General features: G+C 39.7%; 1 protein-coding gene across 13 annotated transcripts in view; it reads left to right on the forward strand.

Annotated features, from left to right (window-relative positions):
- LOC123691150 (rho GTPase-activating protein 21) overlaps positions 1–18,729 on the forward strand; it is a 296,813-nt gene that overhangs the window by 134,356 nt on the left and 143,728 nt on the right. Inside the window, exon 1 of one of the 13 annotated variants that reach the window (XM_045635408.1) lies at positions 15,591–15,921. The exons of the other annotated variants lie outside the window; for them this stretch is intronic. Within the exon in view, the coding sequence (XP_045491364.1) occupies positions 15,898–15,921 (24 nt within the window). The 5' untranslated portion in view covers positions 15,591–15,897. Of the gene's footprint in view, positions 1–15,590; positions 15,922–18,729 lie in introns of those variants that run through there. 13 annotated transcript variants of the gene reach the window in all.

Raw genomic sequence — 18,729 nt, forward strand, 5'->3', positions numbered from 1 at the left:
CCAATTGATAAATAATATGTACTCTGATCCCAGTACGATCTGTACCGCGATAGCCATAACGATAATAAAACAATCAGATGACAGTAAAGCACGATTAAAAATCATACTTGTACAGTAGTTGTGAGTGCAATATTTACGTTTCAAAATAACTTTTTTTTTTGTACTAAAACGTAGGTAGATTCTCACGCACGCACGCTGATACGTGGTTGGCTGCCCCTTTTCTCATTCCCGAAAAATATCCTCTAAAATTACCCAAGATTCTTCCAATGATTGTACCATACGTTGGAAATTAACTTTAGTCAACAATTGACCACGCGTCAGGATACTTATTTCTACTACATCCTCATGCAAATCGTTAATTTTTATGAACATTGAATCTGTAAATAAAAAAATGAAAAGATTACTTTACCCAATTTTATTAAAAAGCTACTAACAAATAAAATTCTATCAAGAACTAAAGTGACCTTCTTTGGGCGTTTAATATAGTCTTGTAAAACTTATACATAAAAATAAAATTTCGTCATTTTCTTATTTTATCGTAACTTCAATTCTAATAGACTCATGTTTTTAACATGAGTCTAACTATATAATTAATTAATAAAGAATAAATATAAAAGCTACAACTTACCTTTTGTGGGAACGCAAGAAGGATTTTTTTAAATGTCACAATTAACTGTTAATAGTGTCTTGTTTGACATCAAATAATAAACATCTACCCTCACTTGTAAAATTTTATTTAGTATATTCACATAAAATATAAGCACCTGAAGTGGACTCTGGGAAGACATGGGTTAAAAAGTTAAATAAATAAGTACAATTAAAAACCCCACCAACATCATATTATTTAATTTTTAATTATAAATTTTGCAAGAAGCGTTAAACATGTAAATTGATTTGATTTTAATGAAGTCTCATAGATGGCGCTGTTTCAAATTTGTCTTTATACTACTACTGTTTCTCTGCCAAAATAACGTAAATGACGTAGTTTTTATAGTGTAAAGCTAGATAATAGCGTGGCTTACCCAAAAACAACATTTAAACATGAGTCTTTAGATTGTACGCTGTGTAATACACGGAATACGTAAGAAAAATAAAGGTTCACAGCTCCTCCCCCGGAGGTGATAGCATGATAATATGTATATAAAAGCCTCTCCCGACCTGTTAGTAATATTCATGCAAAATTTGAAGTCAATCTATGCAGTACTTTTCGAGATTAGCTCGGACAAATATACAGACAAACAGACAAACAGACAAACCGACAAACAGACAAACAGACAAAAATTCTAAAAACTATGTTTTTGGCTTCTATATCGATTATAGATCATGGATTATGTATTCTTTTAAAAAAATATTCAATGTACAGTTTTGACTTTCCTACGATTTTATTATATGTATAGATATGATAAACATAGATATATTTTATAGAGGTTACGATAGAGGTTCTTGATTCGTAGTTTTTTTTTTTTTGTTATATTTTAAATATATGAAGCTTTTGAATTAAGTAAAATGGATTTAACCCATTGAGCCCCGAGCGGCCCAATCTGACCACGACACAATAGATTTTCTATTGTGTCTGTGATTCCGGGGGCTGAGTTAATAATTTATCTATTAAATTCATTTAAAAGCTTTCTGTTTCGTGTATCTATAAGACACTATATTGTGTTTATTACAATGTTATCTAAATAACAATAATCAAGTATCACACATGTTTAAAAAGTGTGCTTAAACAATTTTATACAGTGCATGTAACAATTAACGAAACATCACAATTAAAACGACGCGGACGTCTGTATGTACTTTCCATACACGAAATAAATAAAAAAACATCGATTACATGAAATTACTACACCCAACAAACAATGATTATAATTATATTAAAAGCATTATAAGTTTGAATCATTAGCATTTACTCACGATGCACGGCACGTCATGTGAACCGATCTGTATCTGACCTTGACGTCCCGTTTTTGTCTCAATCGTGAACTAACGCATTTGTCTGTAATAAATGTCAGCTGCTCGAAATACAGCGTGTGATGCAAATAAAGAATATGTGAATTACCGCGTGCAAATGTGTGATTCGATAAATTAGTAGGTGTCCTATAATTTAGGTCTCTTGTCAGTTGTCTTGATGGTGTATTAGTCGAAAATAAATGTGTTAAGTCCTGGATTGGAAGCCTTGGCCTTGTAGGTATAGTTCAAATCTATCTAGTCATATAAAATTGTTAGTTTTATGATTTTAACTTCAACTTACTAGTTATGGTTTATTTGGGATCAAAACTGTTAGGTATTTTACCAGGAATACGAGCTTAGTGTTATTCTTATCCCTATACAATTTACTATAGACTAAAATAAACAATCTTATTGACTTAATTATTTATCCTAGCCTACCTATTATTAAAAATAGAGAAAAAGTGTAAAGGTTACCCGTGTATCACTAACCGATGAAATAAATATAAAAAGGTTTCGAAGCCGAGTTCACTAGGTCGATTATGATGCGATTTAAACAAATGAAGCGTGAACGTCGACGACCAATTAATTAGCTTATCCTTATAGGATCTAAAGATGACCTATAAACATGATCCGATCGTGTTTTTAACGTTTTATATGTGGGAAATAATCTTATACATAACCTTATGACAAGATTAGTAAGTAGGTTCTTATAACATATTAATAATATTATAAATTTGTTTAATTTAATTGGAAACTGCCTTTGCATCGATAAACCGCTGTACCCATTTTGATGTCAAGGAATCGATCGGGTTGTTTTATCAACTATCAACCTAGCAAGGTGAAATTGCATTTAAAAATTTGTAGAGGACACTTACCCCTGCCACCCCAAGCGAAGCCGTAAAGCAAACCTTTTTTTTTTTTTTTTTATTTTTTTTTTTTTTTTTATTTTTTTTTTTTAACGTTGGGAAATGCATTTACGCATCCCCCTTGGCAGTTTTGCTGTCCAAGGGGGTATGTGGGACTCGCTGCAAGCCATACCCACTAAAACCCAACGGTGGCCGTCTTTCGCCCTGGGCGGCGGGGGTTAACAGCCAGGCCTTATACCCCCGCCGACCGTGTGGCGACTGCCGCTTCTTCGCGGCTCGTCGACGCCCGGAAGTGTGCAATGGCCGCCAATATTGAATAATATCGCCGTCCATTTCCGGACCTAACCATCTTATGACGCGAGGGGATTCAGTTTTCTTGCCGCGAGCATAACTACAGTATGCGCGTATCTACGAAAACCTCCCCCCGTGTTTTTCCCTTAAGTGTTATGTTACGGCTGGCGCTGGTCATATAGACGTCTGCGCCTACCGGGTCTGCGCCGTCGCAGAGGGTCCGCCGCTGGGTCATTTTCCCGGGCCCTCTCTGCGTCCTCCTTCCTTTTCATTACCGTCGCACAGAACGTGACGACGGTCTTCCATGAATTGTCAGTTTCGTCCGTGACCATTGCCTCTACAAGAGCTTGTAGGGTAAGCTGGGTGTCTGCTCCCAGCAGGCTCTGGAGGGACCCACGTTCGTCTGTCCAGGAAGGGCACTGCACCAGGGTGTGCAAAGCCGTATCTTGGAGGCTGCTACAGTGATGGCAGACGGGAGCTGGCTCACGACCTATCCTGTTCAGGTAGCTGCCGAAGCACCCGTGCCCAGACAGAACCTGCACCAGTCGGTAGTTGATCGACCCCCATCGCCTTTCCACCCATTCTCTGAGTACTGGTCTGATTGCATTCAGAGTCCAGGCCCCCACGCAAGACGAGTCTAGTTCTCGACGCCATCGGCGAAACACCGCGTCGCGAGCTTCCCGTTTCCATTCTTGGAGTGTTTCGAGAGGCAGGTTCTCGTCTCTCCCTCTTGCCTCAGCTCTGCGCCAGTAAACCTGTGAAAGGGCAGCGGCTTCAAGGTGCCAGGGTGCCGTTCCGGCGATGACGCAAACCGCATCGTAGGAGACGGTACGGTACGCCCTAGCAACTCTTAAGGCTACCACTCGTTGTGCCCGCCGTAGTACGATTGTATTGCGCGTCAGCAGTTTGTCCGCCCATATCGGACACCCGTACAATGCTTGTGATCGCACAACACCAGCGAAAAGTCGGCGACACCCCCAACTCGGCCCTCCAATATTTGGCATAATGCGGCAGAGAGCCGCTGCCGTGGTGCCGAGCTTGGTGGCCAGTGCCGAAAAGTGAGCTTGGAATGTCCATCGCGAATCGAGCACCAGACCAAGGTATTTCAGTCTGGGCCCAATTCGGATGGGCACTCCACTCACTACAATCTCTTCCCCCGGTGGTGGGGCCCTCCGGTGGCCATGGAAGCATATAGCCTCAGATTTTTCGAGGGCTACTTTTAGACCGAGACTTTTGATTCGGCCGACCACCTGTGCCACTCCAGCTGTGGCTCGGAGACGCGCCTCCCTGAAATCTCGGCCCGTGGATACCACTAGGGTGTCATCGGCGTAGCAAATAGCGCAAACTCCTTGCGGCAGCTCTCCTCGTAGTACGTGGTTATATCCGATGTTCCACAGAAGAGGCCCCAATACAGAGCCCTGTGGAACACCGCATGCAACTCTGTGACTACCCCAGCCGCCTTGCCTTTGAAAGGTAATTTGACGCCCACAGAGATAAGAACCGATAATACGGCGTAGATACGGCGGTAGTTGGTGTCGGGCTAGGCCGTCTAAAATTTTGTCCCAAGGCAGGGTGTTAAAAGCATTGGAAATATCCAATGATATTGCCACTGCTACCCCACCTTGGGAGACGGATCCTTCACAGATGTCTCGCAATCGAGCTATTGCATCCACTGTAGAGCGTCCCTGCCTAAAACCAAATTGCGATTCCTGCAGGTCTGGTCCTATCTGTGACAGGTGGGTCTGAATGCGGCTGGAGATTATGCGCTCGAAAAGCTTGCCGGCTTCATCAAGCAGGACGATCGGCCTATATGCTGATGGTGAATCTGCTGGTTTGCCACTCTTCTTTAACAGAACTAGGCGCCCCGTTTTCCAACGCTCTGGAAATCTACCGATCTTAAGGCATTCTGTTAAAAGATCACAGAAGCGCTGATCCAATCCATGAGACAAGGCATGGGACCATACTCTACCGTGCACTCCATCCGGGCCCGGGGCGGTAGTCTTCCTTTTCAGACGGTCTACTGCTGCATTCAATTCGGCTAAGGACACGTCCGGAATGGGTTCGCAGGTCAGCTCTTCTTGATCAACGCTTCCGACTCGACTTGCAAGATCAGTTGCATTTTGTCTATGACCTGGAAATAGGGTTGTCACCACCTTTTGAAGCAGCGCTGGCTCCAACGTAGATGTTAGCGGTGGGGCCCAGGGACGCAGCTTATTCATTACCAGCCTGTAAGGGCGTCCCCAGGGATTCAGGTTCAGCGTGTCCATCAATTCAGCCCAGGCTCTTTCCTTCGCGACCGCAATGGCATCTCTGAGAGCCTTTTTGGCATCCTGATACATGGTATATCGTTCAGTCTCCTCAGTAGTTGAATAATCCGCACGCCTCCTCCTTCGCCTATATTTGGTATATCGGCGTCTCGCGGTTACACAGGCTAATCGGAGCCGCGCATGTTCCGTCGACCACCAGTAAACTTTGTTATGTGGGAGATATCTTTTCAGTCTAGACATTGCGGCATCCGATATTTGCCGCATTGTATCGGCAAACCATTCCGCTTCTGTATCTACGTTTTTAGCGTCAGGTTTTGGACACCACGCCCTGATTAAAGACGCTAATTCTAGCAGGTTTCTATCTAGGCTTTTAAGGGACCATCTCGGATTGGTCTCGACAGGAGCATGGTTTGTGTTCCTAGCAACGCCTGTCGTAGGGAGAACCTCGAATCTGATGTATTTGTGATCAGATAGGGTCTCAACCTCCGACAGGACCCGCCAACCTTGGACACGACAGGCAAGAGAGGGACTCGCGAAAGTCACGTCTACCACTGAGCCTCCCCGCAATCGCACACATGTGTTTTCGGTGCCTTGGTTGAGCGGAACCAGATTTTGGGTCGCGAGCCATTCTACTAGGACATCTCCACGGGCATCCGAGGCAGAAGAACCCCAAGCCACAGACTTAGCGTTGAGGTCTCCAGCAACGATGATTTTATGAGGGCGGCCCCATTGAATCAGGGAGCCCACTTCTCCCAAAAACGCTTCAAACTCAGGAAGCGTTTTATTAGGTGAGAAGTATGTGCCGATAACAACCGTGTCGATGAGCCTAACAGCCACGCAACCGTGACCCTTCACCTGTGCGCGAACCGGAGGTGATCCCTCCGCCTGTGTCATCACTATGGCAGCTACTTCATCGAGGTCTCCGATCCAATTATCACGCCCGCTGGGTACAGCGTAGGGTTCCGATAATATTGCAAGGTGTATTGACCACTGTGCCAGGCTCTGGATCAATAAGTCCTGAGCCCTGGCACAGTGATTAAGATTTGATTGCAGGAAGCGTAGAGCCATGCTATACTGTAGCGGTTTCCATAGTCTCCATATTATTTGATGCTTCTGTCTGGGAGCCCGCAGTAGGTTTTATGGGCCTCTTTTTGGGCCCCTTGTCCGCTGAGCAGCCGTTGCCGCCTAAGCGATGGTCTGCTTTCCTGCCAGCAGCCGCGCATACTGTGCAGTTGGGCTTAGCGGTACAACTGGCGGCTTTATGGTCTGGCTGCCCGCAGCGGTAGCACAGCTGGCTGCGGTCACATTCCGCAACACAACGGTTAGCAACGTGACCAACTTCTAGGCAGCGAAAGCAACGTAGCTCCCGTGGTTTTTGCACCCTTACCCTCGCCGCAACCCATCCAACGAGGAAACGTGCCTCGCTGACTTTTTTGGCCGCTGTTACAGGGCAGTTTACCCAGGCTGCGTACAATCCGGTTTTGTCCTTTTTTATCTGACTCACTCTTATCTGTTCAGCCGAGCATTCACCTTTTTTGACTATGGCTTCCTTCAGGTCGTTCGCTGTTATAGACGCATCTAGACCTGACACCCGTAGATCCGCCATTTTTACGGGCCTAGAGACTTTGATATTTTTGTCCTTAAATAGGGTCTTCAGTTTAACCGATAGCAGATCAGCCTTCTCGTCGCTTCCCGGTCCAGAAATCTGTATGATTGTGGCTCCCGTGACCGCTTGGCGAAATTTCACACATTCGATTCCGGATTCCTTCAAGTCTATTTTGGATCTCGCCTCTTGGATAGCTGTAGCATACGTTACACCGCTGGTCTGGGCCTCGGATGGAATTGTCAGAACGACTGCCGCGGACCTCGGAGCCCTTAGCTTAGGTTGTGCTGACTGGGGGTGTTGAGACGCTTTTCGCGATTCCGCCGTGTGCTTAGTGAGCCCGGCCTGCTGCACTTTGTTTGCACTCGCTCTGCCCCTCTTTGCAACAACTGACCATCCCTCCTCAGAGCAGGTGGCTGCAGGCACAGCAGGGGATTCCACGTCAAGATGCGTGGAGACCACCACCGCGGGGGGGATATCAGGGACCGGTTCTTCCATCTGTTTTTCGTTACCTAATCCTTTTCCCTTCTTCTTCTTCTTCTTCTTGTCTCCCTTCTTTTTCTCCTTAGTTTCTTTGTTCTTCGTCCCATCTTGGGTCATTATGGTTTTAGTTCCCCTTAGTTTTGGTCTCGTATCCTCTGAGGCTTCAGAGCAACTCTCCTGTCGAATATCAGCGATCCGGCTACCTCGTCTATCCGCCGCAGTAGACGGGCGGGATCGCGATTGCGGATTTGGTTGAGGCACTAAGTTATTAAACCGTTCATCGATCAGCTCTCCCAGTAGACGGATCATCCTGGCTTCGAAGTCCTGCGGCAACTCCGCTGCTTGTGCAGAGGCAACCGGGCCCCGTTGCATGAGCAGTCGCATTTCTCGCATCTCACTTTGGAGAAAGTCAAGCCTTATGCGCAAACGCTCATTTTCTGCACGAAGCGCACTTGTTTCGTCAGTTAACGTCCTAAAAGCAAGGGAATCGGCATCTTCTCTAATTGCCCTAGCAGCGTTTCTCAGATCGGCTACATAGGTCGTCTTTAGGCGATTGGACGCTTTGGCGATCTGTTCTACGGTCGCCAGATTAACTTCGATCCTTTTCCGTAGATCTTCGGTCGCTGTGTTTGTGTTCGCGTCAGTCGTCTGCAACTCTACGGCGGGCGAACGCACAGGTTTTGGCTCTGGATCTCCTGAGCCTGCTGCTCTGTGTTCTACTTCCTCTTGGCTATCCTTTTCTGCCCTGTGCGCCTTGCGCAGGCCTGTCCGAGGTTTTCTTCCAGACGAAGATGGGATGGAAGTGTCACTAGAGCTTCCATCATCCAACCGAGAACGTTTTCGACATCGCCAAAAACGTGACTCCTTATTCGGGGTACATAGAGCCTCCCGGCGAACCATGGGGCTCATAGTAGTTTGTGAATTGATGCTCGCCATAGAGTGGGGAGAGTCCGACTCTGCGGCCGCATCTGTTACCGCATAAGAGCGGTTGACAGTTCCACCAGCAGCTGTGGTAGGTGTTGGGGTAGCGCCTGTCACACGTTCCAACACAACATTACACCTTTTAATCGCCGATTCTCTCGGCATATCGCCTTCTACTTCAAGTTGGGGTTTCATATTGTACTTGGTAAGTTCCCACGAGCATGGGGGATGTATACGGTCCGCCCGGGAGGTGCCCCCTGCTCCCGGGTAACCCTATTACGCCCCGGAGGACGGGCGGTATCCGGGGGTTGGCCGCTCCGACTTGATCCACTCGCCAAGACACCTGCCACCCGGCGGGAGGCAGAAATTCGACGCCGCGCTTTGGCCCCGGGGGGCGCCCCAACGCCGAATTGGAGGGGTTTTTTCTGAGGTCACCTTCCTCTTGGGCCGGCCGATTAAGGCAAGCCCCCTGGTCTCTAACGTGCCGCTAGACATGACAACGTCGCACGTTAGAGGTAACAGTTTGCCCGGCGGAGGGCCAAAGCCCCAATGCCCAGCAAGGGACATCCTCCCGCTGAGCCCGCCGCGCCGCGGTTCACCAACCGCCATCCATCGCTGTGTTGCAGCCGTTGGTCTCCAAGGACCTTCTTCAATGATGCCAATGGCATTCCGTCAAACGTCAAATAGCCGCATCCCGTATAGTTTTATGAAAAACAAATCGGGAGCGGCACTTGTCTATTCCATATTAGCTTCCCCAAGATGCTGGCTTGCAACCCAGGTACTAAGCCCCCCCGCCACGACAAGGCTTGGAAAAATGGGGGGGGCCGTAAAGCAAACCTAGTAGCAAACTGTTTCAACAATATTTTTAATTTGGAAGTTGTGCAAAATAAATCAATTATATTTAACAATTAGCAATTTAACAAAAAGAGTTGCCGTTGTAATATTTTTGTGGCAGATAACTGTCTTTCAAATGGGTTAATGTAAAAACTGATGAAAACTAAATGATTCGTTTCTGCGAATTAGAACTGAGGCCGTTGCTCTATGACAAATTTGGAAAAACTAAATTGCTAACCGTACTGTATTATTTGTTAAAATGCGTAAATCAATCGAGCAATCACCTTTTTACTGTATAATATCAATCTACAAAGTTGATTTATTGAATAGCAATTTCTCAATATCATTCGATACTTACGGAAAAGAATCAAATAAATATGAGTTAAAATTTAAATTTATTGAATTCATATTATGTTGACAATATCATCCAGTGAAGAATACACAATTTATTTCTCACATTGAAAAAGGAAAATACAATAAAACAATAGATTAAATCACAAAAATATAAAATAATGTCAGTATCCTACTTATTTAATATACTATGAAACAGGAAACTAGCAAACATGTGCCCTATAACTTTAGCTCCATTTAATAATCGGTTATATCACAACGTGCAAAGTGGGGTCATCGGCTAATACATGAAAAGCCTTAAGTACTGGATGCTGTAAATTAAGCTAAGGATAGGTCACAGATGCAACTTCCGCGTATAGTGCTAACGAGTATAGTGAGCGCATAGCGGTGTGGCATTTTGTTTATTTTGTAGGGTAGTTTTTAATTGATTATTTTGTCAGTGATTATGTTTTAGATGGGTGAGAAGTAAAAAATATAGTTTAAAATACAGTTATGGTTTGTCTATATCTTCTAATATCTCAGTAAGTAACACCAAAGGAATATTATAAAGCTGAAGAGTTTGTTTGTTAGAACGCGCTTATCTCTAAAACTACTGGTCCGATTTGAAAAATTCTTTCGGTGTTGGATAGCCCATTTATCGAGGAAGGCTATAGGCTATACATATCATCACGCTAAGACCAACAGAAACGGAGCCACGCGGGTGAAACCGCGGAGCGCAGCTAGTCATTACTACAAGACCTGGCTACTTAAAAATAAACTTTAAAAATGTTACTATAAAAAATTAAACAGTTACATATTTATTCACTACTTATTACATATTTATGCAATGCACCACTTCTCTAAATTATTCAAACCATCATACACATCGGCTTTACGAAATAATTGTTCTATTCTGTACAAAACAAGATACAATACTAAATATCTTCATAGAACATTTTTTTAATCATCAATCTTAAAATTAAACCAAAAACTTGACCTCATCATCCGCTAACCACGTCTCGTTGAACTCACTACAGCGACTAACTATGCAAATATCAATTAACTATAGGAATGTTTCCTACAACTACCTGTCTCGATACCTGCGCCGGCGCACTATTAATTGCCTGCATTATCGACAGCTACGTGATATGCTATTTCCGACGGATTTGTAGATGTGTTCGAGATTAGGGCGTGTGTACACTGGGGATTTTTTGTAGTTTTTTTGAAGTGTTTAAAAATAAAGAGGGGTTTGTAATGTGTTTTTATATGATGAATATAATACATTTTTTTAAAAAGTTTAAACGTTTTTATACCCGAAATAATAAATTCTGCAGTAGGTAGTAGGTACATACTATTCTTATTAGTACTTTTGAGACAAAAAATAACAATACACAAACATTCGCCTGACAATAACTTGGCCAATATAATATACGTGAATACGAAAGAACACAACATATTTGTAATTTTGGGTTTTACGTTTAGTGTAAAAACTTTTTAAAACAGAATATCTTCTCGCGAACGAGTTTTTATACTTCGGAAAATTTAATGTTAAAATCTTTAAAATACAAACGTAAAACCCTAGAAGTTATTTACATATTGTGAACTTTTCCTTGCTCTCTCAACAGTAAAATATTTTAATGGGGTCACTGCACATTTTATACCCTGGGTTTTCCTTGTCGGGGCTTTTCGAATGTACTAAGCTATTTCAAGTCTATATAAATAACTAGTTTTGACCTGCGATACGTATAAAAGTATTTTTATCCAAATTTAATTGTTATAAATCTATTAATTATATCTTGGTTTAATACATTTTCTTTAGTTCTCTCTAATATATTAATACTTTGTTATAACTTACAACAGAAACCAGCCCAATATAACTGTTCCTATGATTAGGTACTTTATGAATCCTACAAAATACAAACAACATTACAAATGTTATAGAATTATGGACGGGTCTAGAATCGTTCATGAAAATTAGTGAAAGTTAAATTATGGTATGAAATATTGTATATATTTGATAGTTTTTGCGCTCTTGTGGATACTAAACCTGGTAATAAATCGAATCGTGTAAAAACGCCTTACAGTTAGAGACTAATGATGTAATCGCCTTAGCTTTGCCTTCAAGTGCTTTAAAAAAATAAATCTCCCGCCGTTGCAATCTTAATTATGCAGCCTCCGATACATACATGAATATAGAATAAACAGATTTATAACACATGTAGTGTCGAGAATGGAACCTTGCTATCGCAAGCGTTCATTTCCTTTACATAGGGAAATGAGAGGGGTTTCAATCTCCTGTCGGTTCTTCCCTTGGGCAAATTTAGCCAGCTGTAAGTGAAATGTACATTTGTGAGTAAAATCTGTTCTGTTTGAGATTGGTGCAGCAGTGTAACTAGTAAGTGGGTCGTAACTCGAATGCGTGTAAGTTTAGGTTCCATAATCAATGATTCAATGGAAGAATACAGTGTGATGGACATTGTTGGATTTTAGCTGTTTTTTCTGGTGTTTAGGTTATATTTGTTCCATTTTATGATCCTGAAAGAAAAACGCGTCACCTGTTATAAAGGTTGAATAGTAAATAATACATGAAAGAGTTATAAAATATTATATAATCGTGATAAACGCAATTAATGCAAACAATTATACTGTTCGTTCCATTATTTTTGTTACCGTTATTTAAAGAAGAAATATGCAATTGAAACAAGATAGTCTGATACAAATTTACAGTAAAAAATTTACTTTACTTTTTTACTAAAAAGTAGAGCTTACAAATCTCTAAGTATAAATTAAAAGAAATATATGGTTCTTTTCTTTTAATAAATTGATATTATAAGTACTCATTCTAGAATATGTTGTATTTTTCCTATTTCCTTTCCATTGCCCAAACATGCAATTAAAAAAAACAAGTATATACTATTGTTTACTTCACTATATTTCTCTTTTTGCCCCAGAATATCATTCGATAACCATAGTCCGTGAGTCAACGCTGAAACTTGTTCACGCTGGGCGTAGGTTCGATTCCCTTGTCGAAGATACGGCACGTCGATAAATCGACACCTCCGATACAATGCTTGGAGAAAGTAAGGGAAATACTTAACGATTGCTGAAAATGTGGACGTATTTATTGACATTGCGTTTTTCATGTAATGAGCTCGAGCGGTTTGAAAGTGAAGGTTTTTATGGATTTAAATTGAATTGTTGTTAACGATAACACAGTGTAAGTTAAACTGTAAATTGTGTAGCATTTATGAGACTGAAAATGAATACTTAATGTACTTTAATAATAAAGTGGCTTTCCATAAGTAACTCTACGAATAAAAATAACTGATGATTTCCACTAGAAACTTTATGTACATTTTATTACTTCTATATTCAAGTTTTTAGTTATGTTACACTTCCTATATATACTTGTGTGCCTACCTTTTACCCGATAAAACCCTGGGAATAGCAGTTAGTGGATATATTATATTTGTATACAGTGCATATATAATATTGAACCCTGGGAGTATCAGCTAGTTAATGTGTACATTATATTAACAGGACGTCTACAATAATCTCTTACAAACATGACTTATAACAACGACGATAGAAAATTATGACAATAATAAGGAAGCAAGCGCAGTTATTCTACTTATCAATCAAGTATAACGCGATCGAATTACGTACGCTTTCATCCTTTGATCCGCTCTATATATTACGTGTTCACTTCACACGGTCGGGTTATCGATGCTATAAACGATAATCTTCATTCATTCGTCTTATCTTTATTCTCGTGCAAAATGAATGTGTAGTGGTTGGTCATCCGGCCTTTTGCGAGATTAATTGTAGGTTCTTCTTAATGAACAAATACTTGTGTATGTATAAGAATTTTGTACAAAAATCTTCTAGAATAATCACAAACCTCTACCTAATAGAGCAAGTATTTAAAGTTGTTATCGAAGATAGATATCAAAACAGATCGAATATATGTTATCTTTTAAAATCAGCATTTTAATTAGTTGTTTTGTGTATAACAGATATTTTATATGCGCTTTTCAAAACAATTATGTAAGTATGTTAATTTAAATTTCCGTAATAGTCAAAAACATAAAAATTATATCACTAGATTGTTTGATAACATCACAAATGGTTTTCTTTTATTCGAATTGTTTTATATTACAATATATTATAGTCGTTTATATTCTACCAAGTTTACACTTTACATAACTATTATATAGAACGTTAACTTTCAATGTGTTACTTTCACATTGCTTATAAATAATGTATTAATAGTTTATTCTAAGTAGTATATAAAACCTTTAATGTACGTCGTACATCGCTTTGTGAGACAGTCAGTTTGTATTGAAACTTATTTAGCACGCATTTGCGTTCATTTATTTTAACTAATTTCAATTCCAAATCACAACTTAAATTTTATTCACAATTTTCTCTTAACATTAATTCAATAAGCCACTACAAAAAATGTCAGCCCGTCAGGTCAGCCCCAATAAAAGAAAAAGAAAATTAGCATATTTTAATTTCCATCAGGTGACGCGTCTGCTCTGTTGCCTTCTCTTGCATAAAAAAACAAGATTTAAAACCGTGTCATTGGATATTATAAGCGAACATGCAGCGCAGTCTGACCGTCACATATCTGAAATCGCGTAAAATACACAAGGAAACACTATTATTGTTTATTCTAAATATATCGCGTCCTCAAAACACAGTGCGACTAAATTCAAATGAGTGCAGTGGTACCGTTGCTTGTACGTGATAGCTCATAGCTAGTTTCGACAGCCGGCGTCACCCGTCCGCCCATTGCACACTCTCCTTATTGTCTAGGTGACATTGAATGTTTTGAAGTGAAACTTCTTTAGGCGCGTTGAGATTAAAATTTTAAGGAGTAGAGTGATTTTGGTATCTTTGAATCTTGCCAAAGAAGTTTCACTTCTGACACATGACCTCGGCACACACGATCTATTTTATACGTGTAAGGTAATAATAAGGATGGTTATGTTTCCTTTCCTTTGATTGCTTATCCGTATCTGGATAACATTTGCAATTTGCATCTTATTAACAAGATGGGATGTTTATAAAAAATAAGGTTTATTTATTTACTTTTTATCTTCATTAATAATAATGCTTTATTTGAATAAATGGATAATATGATTAGGAATTCATAATTATTAAAATAAATGCGACGTTTGTTCTCCAAGGAGCTTTTAAATCTTATTTGCAAACTTGCATGAATACGCTTTATAATATTCAATAAAGTTCGCTTATCTTTTATAATTGGATTTGGTGAATAGAAAGAATTTTTCCTGTATAAATCATTAAAAAAGACGTTTTATAATATATATAACCATGTATAAGGCATTAAGAAAGATAAATTGCATTGTAATTTTGTAAGATTTTTACTGTATGTGTACCAAAAGTTTTTAATAAAATAAATAAATAAAATAAAATAAAAAAATAAATAGATTATCACAATCTAGATAAATAAATGAATTATTGTTTACTTAATTTATAGTGAGGAATTTCTGGGACATTTATCATAACTGGCAATTATAAAAATAAATATTACCTGAATGAAACACTTCACTATTGTTCTCCTTAAATAATTATTGAGTTCTGAAAACTCTTTATAAAGTTAACATCGCAAAAATGATCAGTATTTCGTAAATTAACATTTCCATTAATCATATCTTATTACACATACAATTGTATAATTATTTCTGGTCTTATTAATCGTCGCACAATTACTTACCATAATGTTTTTGTATTAAAAACTCGCATTCCCATAATCGCCGGACGATTATCGTTTCCACTGGCAACATTCACATGAGAATCCGACCCGAGACGATACTATTTACGCTCGTACGTTAATTCAGCGCCTTAAATGGTGTGAATAATTACGCGATTTAATGAAAAAGTGGTAAGATGCTTCGACTGAAACGTGGTACGGTATGACGTTCTCATTTTTTGCTCGCTGCAAGAAGCTCGGTACAGGGATGAGCGCAAGGGGTTGGGAAAACGGCCGAGTGCGCTATGCTATGCCGGCGGCCGGCGTCTCGTCAGTCGAGCTGTACCATCCGCGTACGGCAGTCGTGTAGTAGGGGTGCCGCTCGTCGTCCGAGCCGCTATCGAAATTAGCGCGGTATACTGTCGAGAGCGCACGTGTCGCCGGCTACGAGCGTATTTACAAAATTCGTGCACCTGTGATAGTTGTGATGTGAAAGACCAACATTGGTTATTGTTCTGTGTTATCGCGACTCTCCGGTTGCCGTTGTGTGTTCTGTTCTGAACCTAGGTACTGTGTTGTGGAGTATACTGGACGGTATCTGCAGTCACAGCCGTCTGCGCGTGAGCTTGGATGAACGCCAATATTGGAGCTAAGGTGAGCGGAATCAAAATACCGCGATTGACGCAGTTTTTCGCGATAAATTCGAACACCATCCAGTGTTATCTTAAACAATACCTACCGCTTATCTAAACAAAGCGCCGGTTTGATAATACGCTACACGATTCCTGTTTATTAGTCTTATCAAGTAATATTATTATGGCAGAATTTTCCGTTTTCTGCTTCAGCAAATGCGTAGGATTAGTCGAACGTTGCAAAAACTGCACGCGTGCTGTCTCTTCATTTTCATCGGAATTCGTAATTAATAGCTGTGCTGTGCATGCACTTTTTATCAAATATTTGTAATATTTCTTGCGTACACATTTTGCTCTGCCAATACCGTGCCACATGCGATCATTGTTGTTTTACTCATGTAGTGACCATTAGCTGATAAACTACGCCGCATGTAAAGAAAAATAATTTAAATATTTTTCTTGGAAGGTCAGATTGAATTCATTACTTAGGTATATACCTATGCCATAATGTAGAGTAATTTTGTAGATATTTTATCGAAATCCGACCAGTTTTGACACGTTTTTCCGTGTATCGTGAGCTATATAAACGAATACAATTATGTGATTGAATTAATCACACAAAATATCGGCCTATATTCATCACTAGTACACCGAAGGCCACTCTATGTTGTAACTTGACCTTAACTATATCGTCATATCATATTCCCGCCCGTTCGTTTAACTAATTGACTTGTTTGTGTCGTATCTTACAGCTTTTTGTGCCGAAATTGCTACTGAATAATATTTATTTGTAAATCTGAATAGACTCTATCATTTTAATAGTAGCGATTAAAAAATCGATATCTTACAATCGATAGTTTAGTTACAATAGCTTCATTTTTTTATCAAATCTTTTCTATGACTGCACTACCTATATTTAAAAAAGAGAGAAATATTTTCTAAAACTTGCTATCATAGATATTATGTCATTACATTTATCTGATCATTTTCTATAGGTATTCGCAAATCAGAGAGTTAAATTTATCTTCAGAACGACGAGCGAACATTTTGTTCAGACTGTAATTATGATATTAATCATCTGCCTTCAACTGGTGTTAGAAAAAAATATTAAAAAGATTCATAGCGCCTCTCCTCTTTCTACGCCAATGCCGATACAATACTGCATGTTACATTATTACATAATACGAAAATAAAATATTTCAGATTATAAACCCTGAATGCATTTCATTCATATTGTTGAAAATGATTAAATTTGACTAAATCCTTTTTTAATACAAGCTTAGGTTTGCAATGCTCCCCCGAAAGTCTATAGTTATTTTCTGTCCTTATTTATTTTCTCTGCAAAATGTTTAAATGAAATGCCTTAGCATATTATTCAGCACAACGGTATAAATGTCGCAATATCTAAGAGACAGCATGACTCCAATTACTCAGCGAATCTCAATAGAAATGAAGAGATGATTGTCTATCAAAGGGATAATGTCCTGATCTAGACGAGATGTACGTGCGGAGTTAGGGCTGCCAACGATAATATTATTGCAGATATTAAGTCTGAGCTAAATATATCTAATATTAAAACAGTATAATTACGCTATTTTATAATAGGTATATGAAAATAGCTTGCTCTATCGTCTCCAATTGAAACGAATTTCGTCCAACTCTATAATCGCCTTAACCTTTTAACTCGATTCAATATGGTTGAAAAATAATAGAAATGGATTGATTATTTAACTTTACACTTTTATTTTTTCCTTTTATAGAAATGTTTCACAGAAACTAACTCTACCATAAGAAATCTTTACAATACAGCCCTTAAAGTAATGTGCTCCTCAGTACCGTAGTCACGTTTGACACACTCTTGATTTATTCAAACATCGCGTATTGACACTCGATTTTACCCTGTATTACTTTTGTAATCCAGACCATGTAAAATATTCTAATTCTAATACCAATATAGAATTTGATTTTACAAATAAAGATGATCTCTTTTTCTATCATCTCTATTTCTATTGCGTATGGAATTAACTCATAATAATACAAACACAGCTTTTCCTCAATTTCAAATACGCACGTCAAGTGCAAATTAAAAATAACACTTGGTCAACAACTACAATTTAACTTTGTATAATCATCTCGTAACAGATGGTCCGCGAAACTCAAAGAGCTCCAGCAATCGTAAACACCCGTAGCCACCTCAATGGGCAACTCAAGAGCTGACTCAGGTTCACTTCAGCATTCGACCTCCCCGAAATAGTCAGTTCGTGACCGTCTTCTCCACCGTCACTCATTCAATTGCCTGTTGGCCTTCGTCCAGGATAACGCACACCATCATCCAAATTAAATTGACCCTTAAATCGAACTAATAAAGTCACATTTGCTTAGTTTAGACAGGAATCCGAGGTGGCGCTAAATCGCTTAATGGCCGTGTTATCCTCGGGACATTATTGGCGATTAAAAAGTATACAATGTTGGCAACGGTTGAAAGACGTTTATACAACATTGCTCGCACGAAAAGAAATTGTTTGCATCGCTAATGCGTGCGCGTAAACATTTTATTGGTTGATTTCATACGTATTTATATCGTGCTACATATTGTTCTATACAAATGGAATTTTATGTAAATATGTTATATCGTCTGAAGTCGAAAGTAGTAGCAGATGTTAATTGAGTGCGCATAATTAAGGATAATAACAACTCGTCAGATCTGAATCATCGAAAGATAAGTCGCGATAAGCTTAATTTTAACGTCAGTTAAAAACAATCACTTCTACATACTTTCATACATTTTCCTGAATGTAGAAAAATTTCAATATCGTAAACATGAAAACCG

The sequence above is a fragment of the Colias croceus genome, chromosome 4, assembly GCF_905220415.1.
Source record: "Colias croceus chromosome 4, ilColCroc2.1".
NCBI lineage: Eukaryota > Metazoa > Arthropoda > Insecta > Lepidoptera > Pieridae > Colias > Colias croceus.